This window comes from Nematolebias whitei, chromosome 10, assembly GCF_014905685.2.
Source record: "Nematolebias whitei isolate Nwh7 chromosome 10, NemWhi1, whole genome shotgun sequence".
NCBI classification, from domain to species: domain Eukaryota; kingdom Metazoa; phylum Chordata; class Actinopteri; order Cyprinodontiformes; family Rivulidae; genus Nematolebias; species Nematolebias whitei.
In genome coordinates, this window is record NC_056507.1 from 8,785,723 (window position 1) to 8,795,879 (window position 10,157).

The 10,157-nt window shown below is 47.9% G+C and overlaps 1 protein-coding gene across 1 annotated transcript in view; it reads right to left on the reverse strand.

Moving 5' to 3' along the window:
- Positions 1 to 1,174: 1,174 nt before the first annotated feature.
- The window catches only part of zfpm1 (zinc finger protein, FOG family member 1), an 87,091-nt gene continuing 78,108 nt past the window's right edge, over positions 1,175 to 10,157 (reverse strand). Inside the window, exons 5-9 of the mRNA XM_037683108.1 lie at positions 8,628 to 8,730; positions 8,276 to 8,545; positions 4,138 to 4,371; positions 3,793 to 4,035; positions 1,175 to 3,723 (exon numbers count right to left, since the gene is read on the reverse strand). Of these exons, the coding sequence (XP_037539036.1) occupies positions 1,175 to 3,723; positions 3,793 to 4,035; positions 4,138 to 4,371; positions 8,276 to 8,545; positions 8,628 to 8,730 (3,399 nt within the window). The remainder of the gene's footprint in view (positions 3,724 to 3,792; positions 4,036 to 4,137; positions 4,372 to 8,275; positions 8,546 to 8,627; positions 8,731 to 10,157) is intronic.

The window sequence follows — 10,157 nt, forward strand, 5'->3', positions numbered from 1 at the left end:
GTGCGCTAACGCTAACATGTAAGCTAAAGCTAACATGTGAGCTAACGCTAACATGTGAGCCAATGCTAACATGTGAGATAACGCTAACATGTAAGCTAAAGCTAACATGTGAGCTAATGCTAACATGTGAGATAACGCTATGCTAACATGTGAGCTAACTCTAACTTGAGAGCGTTTACTGCTGTGCCTTCATTACCCACCAAAAAACCCCAAAACATTAAAAATAAATAAATCATCAAGATAAAAGTTTAAGAACGACTGGGTGGAAATGTGGACTCTGGAACCTAAAACCTGCAGGCGAAGTCGCTGCAATCTTATTGCAACAAACGCAGCGCTAACAAAATGCTAACGGGATAATAAAGCCCAGCGTGATCCCAGTGGTTACCATGAGAAGATATTACATATCTACATTTAGAAAAGTCACTTCAACACATCCAGATCCAAAACACTCCTTCCAACAGTATGAAAATATACAAATAAAAAATACGAACACTCTCAGACACAAGGTAGGTAGTTTTCTGTTGACGTGAAATCAGTGAGGACTAAAAGATAAATAGTTCACATTTTGTCTCCCTTGCTTTTTGAAGAGAAATAAAAAGTTGTGTGTGAAAGAAAAACGAACATCCTTCACTAATTAGTAACATCATGACACCGCTCGGGTTTTCAGCTGAAGAGCCCCTCGAGTCAGAGAAAGAGCCAGTGTTGAAACCAAAGCATCATAAAATCCGTTTCTCAGACATCATACATTATGCACAGAGTAAAAACATTAACCATCAAACCTGTCCACGTCAGAGGAACGAGTTCTCTGCTCAGGCCTGAAGAAGCTCAGGAAAGGACTAAAGATTCTTCATCATGGTGTGAGTCTAATTAAAAAGCTAACAGAGACTGTCAGAAGGCTGTTTTTAACGTCTCGACGCACCGCCACGAAGACGGGGGACAGTCTGTGGGACGGGGACACATCTGTGTGTGCAGGTAGCGTCCGTCTCAGCTCTTAGTGTGCGACAAACTTTGACCCATCGGAGGAAGATCGGTTCGTAACACCACCTTGCAGCAGACGAGGCATCGCGCACCGCCAGGTGAGTAACAGTCATTGGATCTGGCACCGCCAGGAGGCGGAGCTTCTCCATTACACTAAACCTTCACTTGGAAAGAGTCGGGGGAGGAGTCACAGAGCTCACTTCACGTGCTCGGCACTGTGGGAGGAGCAGTAGTACTTCTTGTGAGCGATAAACGTGGAGAGGCTGCTGAACTTGATGTTGCACAGCCGACAGAAGCGGGAGTTGCCGTTCTGGACAGGGGGGGTCACCAAGGTTTTAGAGCCAGTGACGGGGGCTGGGACTGGGTGAGACGCCACTGTTGGGATGGTGCTCTCTGGAAGATGAGTGGACGCCACCTTCTCTCTCAGAACATCAGGTACAGGTGACATTGTCAGGGGGGGAGCTCTTGGTGGGGAGACAGGCAGAGGTGAGGCAGCTAAAGGGGATCCTCCTCCAACTGAGGGGCTGCCGTTCACCAGGGGGGAGACGGGGGAGGCTCTACCGCTCCTGGCCTGTCCGTTCATGCTGTCTTTGTGAACTCTTGAGGCGACCCTGGCCTGGTTGGAGGGGGTGGAGGAGGCGGCTCCATCTCTGGGACTGAGGCTGGGGCTGCGGCTGATTGATCGACCCGCTTGTGCTGGGGTCTCCTGGGGAAGATGAACGGTTACAAGCAGACCATGAGTGGTCTTTAAGTGCTCCACCAGGTCACAGGTAAGGGCTTTGTTGGGACAATATGGGCAGACCGCAAGAGAAGAACTGGCACCTTTAGCCCCAGCTCCTGGAGTGGCTGCCAGGGTGGCGCTCATGTGTGAAGGGGACGTAGCTCCAGAGGCAGGTACAGCAGAGGCGCGGGGGCTGGACGATGCCCCTTGAGCCTGGGCAACCCACTCCGCCGGCAGAGCTTTAGCTTCAACGGGGTGCAGCAGGTCCAAACGCTCCTGCTGAGGCCTGCTTTTAGGGGAAGTTGAGGCGGATCTCTTGAGCCGGTGAAGCTGCTCCAAGGTGTGGGACTGGAGCGTTGTGGCGGGGCAGTAGTAGGTTTTATGGGCCAGGTAGTTCTCGATGCTGTTGAAGCTGATGCTGCAGGCCGTGCACTTGTGGTAGTCGGTTAGAGGCAGAGCCGGGAGGATTCCTCCGCTGCTGCTGCTCATGCCGCTCTGCCGCGGAGTCTCCCTCAGACGAGGCCTCTTGCTCAGATCGATAGGACCATCCCCTTCTGGGCTGGAGCTGCCGGTACCACTGGGAGAGACTTCCTGTTTTACCACCAAGCCTAGAAGAGAGGGAGACGGCGCTGAGGCTGCAGAGGCGGCAGCAGCTGCAGCAGCTTTAGCCAACGCCTCGGTTCTAGCCATGTGAATCTCATACATCTTCTTCCTCTTGCGTGTGCGGATAGGCTGAGGAAGGAAGGCGGCAGCGTTGGTCTTGGCGTGCATGGACCGCTGGTTGGACGGGTCGTGGCGCGATGCGCAGTAGAACCGTTTGTGGACAGTGTAGTTCTCGTGACGACTGAAGCGGATGTTGCACGCTTCGCAGAACGTTTTGTTGGGGTCCTCTTCCACGTCCTCTGCAGAACCACTAACAGGACTTGGGCTGCCTTCACTTGTTCTTCCTCCTCCTCCTCCTCCTCCTTCGCCCTCAGAGGAGGAGGAGACTCCCTCTTTGCCTGCCGAGGATTCGGCCTTCATCTCCAACAACCTCTTGGATTCTGTTGCTCCAGATCCTGCAGGAGGCTCAGAGTCGGTTGGCGAGGCGGAGGCTGCTCTGCTCGACGCCCCAGGCTGAGGTGACGAGCCAGACGGCCCGCTGGAAGGTGTCGGACCTGGGACAGCTGATCCAGAACCAGCGCTTGGGCCATCTCCCTGATGCCTGCTGGAGCAGTACAACCTCTTATGTGCATAGTAGTTGTTGATGTTGTTAAAAGTGATGTCACACTCAAAGCAGGTGGCTCCTTTGTGAGGTGGAGTGCCAGTGGCGGTCGCTGCTGTCGGTCCAGAAGTGAAGAAGGCAGCCGGGTTGTTCTGAACGACTGTCTGGCCGTGTTTCAGCCGGCTGTGGACCATCTCTGACATTTTAGCCAGAATTTCTGATGCCTGGGGCAAGATGGCTGCCTCAGGATTGAACATGTACTGAGGCAGGAATATCGCTCCTCCTGGGACAAGCGGAGCAGGACTAGAACCCGGAGTGGGACTGGTCGGTTCTGCCTTAACTGTTGTGGTGGCTGGACTCTTCGGAGAGTCTGATGTCTGGCAAGAGGAGGAGGCTATTTGCTCTTCTTTAGTCGCTTCACTTGGATCTCCATCAAGCTCCTCTGCACCAGGATTCTCCTCCCCTTCTTCTTTCAGTTCCATCTGCTGCTCCTCGTTCTCAGACTCTGACTGTGGCTCCTCCTTAATCTTTAGGTCTCCTTCAGGAGGACTGTAGTCAGGAGGTGTGGCTGAACCTCCATTAGTGCCTGGGCTGGATGAGTCCAGTTTAGGAACAGAAGCCAGGGGCTCTTTTTCTTGCGGGGTCAGCTGGGGCTGTTCAGTCGAGGAGGGGGTATTCTGGCGAGGAGTGGGACTCCTTTCAGCTGGGACTCTGACCTCCAGGTGGGTCCGCACATGCTGCTGCAGTTGAGCAGGGGAGTCGGAGTTGTGACCACAAACCTGACACTTGAGCACCACACCGGAGTCTCCTGGGCTCAGACCTGATGAGGACAGTAAGAGTTAGTGCCACTTTAGAACCGTACACGGATCATGGTGAGGGCTGGACTTACCGGTGGACAGGGGCAGCTTTGGAAGGCCTGGACCTGGAGAGTAGACCTCGCTGCGGGACCCAGGCTGGCACACCATGTGACTGGTGACCAGGTGGCTGTAGAGGATGTCCCTGGTGGTGGAGACAAAGCCACAGCCGTGACAGACCCCATTCAGAGTATCCGTGTGGACCTTCAGGTGGCGCTCACAGTTTGCTTTGGTGGTGAAGGCGGACAGGCAGATGAGACAGACAAACGGACGCTCCCCTGTGGAAGGAAGGATGGACAGAAAGGAACAGGAAGTTAAACTCTGAGCCCGCCCACCAGATCCAGAACCTCCTTAAATTTGGGCATGAATGCAGCTCTCACCGCTGTGTGTGCGCATGTGGATCTCCAGAGAGCTGGCACTGGGACAGCTCTTGTTGCACTGCGGGAACGGGCAGATGCGCTCGTTGGGGTACGAGTCTTTGGGCTTGTCCTGCGGAGGCGACGAGGCCGCCGCCGGCTGCTTCTGGCGGCTGGCGCAGTAGTACATCAAGTGGGCCTGCAGGTTCCTCTCACTGCGGTACCAGATCCCACAGTCCTTACACGGGAAAATGTCCTCTGGTAACCAGGAAAACACAAACAGCGGAATTCAAGCTACTCCAACATAAAGATGAAAACAACATTCATGAAAAATAACTGGAATATTTCTTGAAGAAACGTTGATACTTGGCACAGCTGTTAGCAATCAGACCATGTGCTGAGGACCATCAGCTACTACTAGGCATGTCACGATTAATTTTGCTGGGCGATTAATTGTCTCAGAAATTATTGCGATAAACGATAATAATGTTTTAAATTTGACAATAATTAGTAATTATTGTCAAATTTAAGAAAAAAAAAGTTAAATTTTTTTGCGTGTAGTACCTTTTGTAGACCACCGGATGGCAGTATAAGACTGTTTGAAGTGAAGGATGGATAGTGAGGGAGCGAGCAGCATCTTTTTAAAAAATGGGAGGGAGATGCTTTGGAGCTTCCCGAGGTCAGCCTGTTAGCTTAGCTTGTAGCTTAGCTTATCAGCTTAGCTGCTTTTAATGATCCAAAAATGCGATTCTGGACGGTTAAAATGGATTTTAAAGAGAAAGGGCGGCGTCAGTGAAGAGCACCGGAGTTGAGTCGTGTCTATAGTAGAAAGCGAGAGACGCGAAGAAACGATAAAGCCGATAAATGAAAACGAGGTTGATAGTTTTGATTAATCATGCGATTAACTGCTTTATTGTTTATCGTGACAGGCCTAGCTACTACCGCACCAAACTGCAGCTCAGCATCTCAGAGCTTCAGTTTGATCCTGTTTGTGTTTTAATTCATTTTAAAGCAAGAGCTCAGCAAACTGTTGTCACTTAAAGTAGAGCAGAAGGTCACTGTCAACTACTTAATAACCATTTTTCTATTGGCAGCCATTTTGTATCCGTTTTAGACGATCAGCTGAGATAACTTTCTGAAAGTTTAATTTAAATCAGGGGTTCATGAAACACTTTTTTAGACATGGTGAGCAGCAGCTCATAGAAAAGTTTCAAACATCTCAGTTCGCAGCAGGAAACAGCTCTGCTTCAGCCTCAGCCAATCAGGAAGCTCGATTTGTTTTAGAGGACAGACACGGGAGAGGAGCAGACTTGAGCTTGTTTAAAACACTCTCTTCTGACTTTCAGAACAGTTTCACACGGGTCTCTCTGCCTTCTGGGACCACTCCTACAGCAAAAACAAGAACGTCTGCAGAAAAAAAGAACGTTTACGTTTTGATATATGATTCATATATCGTAAAAGATGTGAGGGCAGGAAGAGTTTGTTTGCTAACTTCATGTGATTTGCTCATCATGCGACATCTCTGTCAGTTGAAAGCCTTTTTCTTTCTTAAGTTTTCAAGGTTGTTTTGTGAATCGCATCCCCATGGTAACGCAAAACGCCATGAAACGTAATAACGCACATCTTGTGGTCGAGCCGGTCGTTTTGATCTATAATTTGTGTGTGTGAGGGATTCTTCTGCTAAGGCTCTATTACCGTTGACAGAAACGTAAAATAGTTTTAATTTACATGACACCCGTTCAGAGGAGGGTAGTATTATGTATATACATAGTTGTATATGTAATTTTCTAACCAGAACAACCAGTTTACAGCTGGATATTTACAACAAGGGGTCAGAACTGTGGTGTGCGTGCACAGCCAACAGAAACTGTCTGGAGCTGGAGGAAAGAATAAATGTGTTTCCTGTTGAAGAGTGACACTGCCATCTGGTGGAAACAAAAAATTGCAGTTTTAAACAGTTTGCACCAGGATGTGCTGCATGTTGGACTTCAGTTACATTAAGTCTTCTTGTCTTTACAGTTCCCTCCAATGATCCAGACCTTCCAGTAATCTCAGATCAGCTGTCTTTCTGGGTTTTTCCTCTCAGTTTCTTGTTTGACCTCTGACCTCTGGCTCCTAAACTCAGAGGATGACATGGAGTTGTGTCGTCAGAACAAACTGAACCCAGTTTAGATTTGTGTGTTCCAGAGACTCAGTCTGGTTCTGGTTCTGCTGTTGGACCCATGAAAACACCAAAGATCAAACAGACCTGATGCATGCTCAATAATCCAGATAGATTAATATAACAGAGTTAAATCAGGTCCTCTGGACAGATTATTCTTTGTTGAAACATTTCGTATTTTATCCAAAAGACTTCTTCAGTCTGAGGAGCTGCAACAAACTCAGTCTTATAAGCAGCACCTTCTCATAGTGGACCAACCAGTTTGTTGGTGACGTCCAGAACTAGGTGTTCATGTGAAAAAGGAGGACCAGCTGCCTAACAAGTGATCGTTAGCGCCCTGATGGTTGCTTGATATTCACAGGGGTGAGTGATACTAGCAAAAACAGCATTGTAAGAGGTGGACAGTTGAACACGGAGGCCCCCACCCCTGTTTAACGATGGACAGGTTCTTTTCACAAAGATGGCCTCCTTTACTCCTCTCTCAAACCTTCGTTCCTCTCTATCAAGGATGTGAACATCTTCATCCCTGAAAGAGTGACCTCTGACCTGGAGATGAGTGTAGACCGCAGAGTCCTGGCCTGATGATGTTGATCTTCTGTGCTGGGCCAGTGGCTTTTGTCCAGTGGCTGTTTAGTTTCCCCGATGTAAGACTGATCACCCTCCTGACACTGAACATCTTACACAACATTGCTCTGTTTGTGCCGGGAGACTGGATCTTTGGGATGGACCAGTCTTTGCCGTAATGTATTTTGGGGTTTGAAAGTCACTGGAACGTCAAATTTAGAAAATAAATGTCTCAGATTCTCTGAAACTCCTGCAACACTGGTCTGTGTTCCTCCTTTTCACCGGATGGCTGACTGGAGTCCTGTTTGGGTTTCTTATCTGCTTTCAGGAAGGCCCAGTTAGGATATCCACGTTGCTCCAGGGCCTGCCTTTTGTGGGATTTCTTCTTCTTCCTGGCAAAATCGATGAACTTCAGTATCTGGAGGAATAGAAATGTGCCTGTGTTTTGGCACTGACAGAAACTTGGCTCAAGAATTACAACTTGCAATTGGACTTGGAGATTGAAGGCTTTGGTGAGCCCATTTGATTGGACAGAGACCCCACAAGGACAGGTAAATCACTCGGTGGAGGACTGTGCCTTTATGTGAATAAAAAGCAGTGCAACACTATTGTCATCAAGGAGACGATGTGTACTCCAGACATTGAACTTCTGTCGGTGGCTCTTTGCCCGTTTTATCTGCCACGGGAATTCCTGCAGCTTTTCATCACACGAGTTTACATTCACCCTAAGGCTAACGCAGAGCTAGCCACTCAGGCTATGCTAAAGACCGTGCAGCAGTTTCAGAGGATCTCCCGGGACGTTCCTAACCTTATCATGGGGTATTTAAACCACTGCAGACTCGAGAAGTCACTTGGTAATTTTTATCAATATGTGGCACTAACGATCAGTTGTTGGGCTGATGGTCCTCCTTTTACACGTGAACAGCTAGTTCTGGATGTCACCAGCAAACTGGTTAAACACTATGAGAAGGTGCCGTTTATAAGACTGAGTTTGTTGCAGCGCCTCAGACTGAAGAAGTCTTCTGGATAAAAGACGAAACGTTTCAACAAAGAAGAATCCGTCCAGAGGACCTGACTCAACCTTGTTAGACTAAGATCAAACTGTTGGACAGGAAACACACTTTTAGCTCCAACAGAGCTGTTGGCTGAAGGAAGAAGCAGCTCTCAGGTTCTGGTTCTGGTCTTGGTCACAGTCAGGGTCAAAGACTGAAACAGAGAAAAATCAGCCAACAGAAACTCTGAAAGTGTGAAGACCTGCTGGTCCAGAACTTCTTTATCAGAACGTCTGGCTTGATAGAAGGGAAATGAAAAGAAACAAGAACTGGATCAGGACTTCTAAACTGGACTGCAATTCTCGTTTGAAATATATTAAAGCTAATTTTAAACATTCATAACTTAAACAAACAAAAAACACAACGTCACGTCTCCGACACTCACTGTTAACTACAGCCGTGGCCAAGATGGCCGCCATGCCGGCCTGCTGAGGCAGCAGCTGGATGTCTGAGTGCAGCGCCGCCGGGTACAGAGGCTCCTCCTTCACCGCCGGCTGCGTCTGAGAAACCAGGCTGAGGGGAGGAGAGAGCTGGGATGTCGGCGAGGAGGAGGAGGAGGAGGAGGGAGGAGGAGGAGGAGGAGGGGGGGACAGAGAAGCCAGGAGCTTCTCACCTGCCGGGATCTCCCTGCTCACCTGACAGAACAGCTCCTCACCTGGAGACAAACAGTTTCTGGGAGTTACTGAGAGCTGGACTCAGGTGAGGCGATGGGGGCGGGGCTTCCTGTGGAAACTCACCTCGACTGTAGACGGAGCAGTTGGCTGCTGAGGGGTCAGAGGTCAGGGGGAGGAGACTGATCCACGAGTCTGGACGTTCACAGATCAGAGACAACCTCGACTTCTGGGAAAAAACAAAACAAAATCATTAAAAACTGTTTAAGATCATTTAATCAAACAGCTGTTTTTATAAAATACAAAACAGAAACATTCATCTCTAAAACTTATTAAGAAATAACAATATGAGTAATTTATTTTTGAGATTTCAAGTTATAATAATAGTTTTGAACTCTACTGCTTCATTTTTGACATTGTTACAACTTTATTTGGACATTGATGCAGTTTATGTTTTATTTTGGCAGTTTAATCAAACAGCTGTTTTTTAGGGACACGTTGCAGCTGCGACTGCAGAGATTAACAGAAGAGACCGTGGAGCTGCCGATAATCCCAGAGGAGCAGAGGCCGACGTCAGCCAGAGGTAAACACTCCTGGAGGAGCTGCCAGCCAGAAGCAGCACGATTACAGCTCCAGAAGGAAATGAGAGCAGCGCGAGCTGAACAAAGCAGCTGAGAAAATAGAGGAGAAGAGGAGGACTGAGAGAGGAAGAGGATCTGATGAGATGGGCATTCAGTCAGCAGCTGTAATAAGATCAAGAGTGGATAGACGAGACAATGCCCGGCAGCAGGCAGGTCGTGTGCAGGTATGAGAGAAACACAAATACTTAAAAAATGTGTCGTTAAATTCAAACACAGAACGATCCTCCCGAGGATCATTTTACACGGCCGGCAGCGTTCATCAATAACGGAAAAAAAATTTGATGGAAGACGCAAACACGCCTCAAACCTTCACTCAAAACCTCCGTCCTCCGTCCAAAATCGCCCCAAAGTGCCTCACTGCGCAAGAAACCAGAACCAGAGAAACGTTTGTGTTTTTACTGTGAGCAAACGACAAGACGTCGATGGGACGTTTGAATTTTCTGCTCATTTTCTACAGAATTTCCTTTAAAGTTTCTGTTTGTCTCTCTGGAAGCTGATGACAAACAATCTGAAGAGTTAGTTACAAACAAATAAAAACATCTTAGGTCGAAGCTGCTGCTACATCCTGAGCAGTGATTTCATTCCAGGAGAGCGACCCCCCCCCCCAACCACCACAGTGACCATCAACAGATAAAAACAGGGAAACACTTGAAGCGACTTTAATCCACAGATTCATCTGAAACGTCCATACCTGGATAACCTGGTTTATCTGCACAATAATGTGATAAACAAATAAACAAGTAAACAGATAAACAAACAAAGAGATAAACAGAAAAAACAAGATAAGCACATAAACAAACAAATAAACAGATAAACAAATAAACAGACAAACAGATAAAGAGACAAACAAATATATAGGTGAACAGATACACAAATAAACAGGTAAACGGATAAAGAGACAAACAAATACACAGGTAAACAGATAAACAAACAAACAGCTAAACAGAAAAACCAACAGATAAGCACACGAACAGATAAACAAATATACAGGTAAACAGATAAACAAACAGGTAAA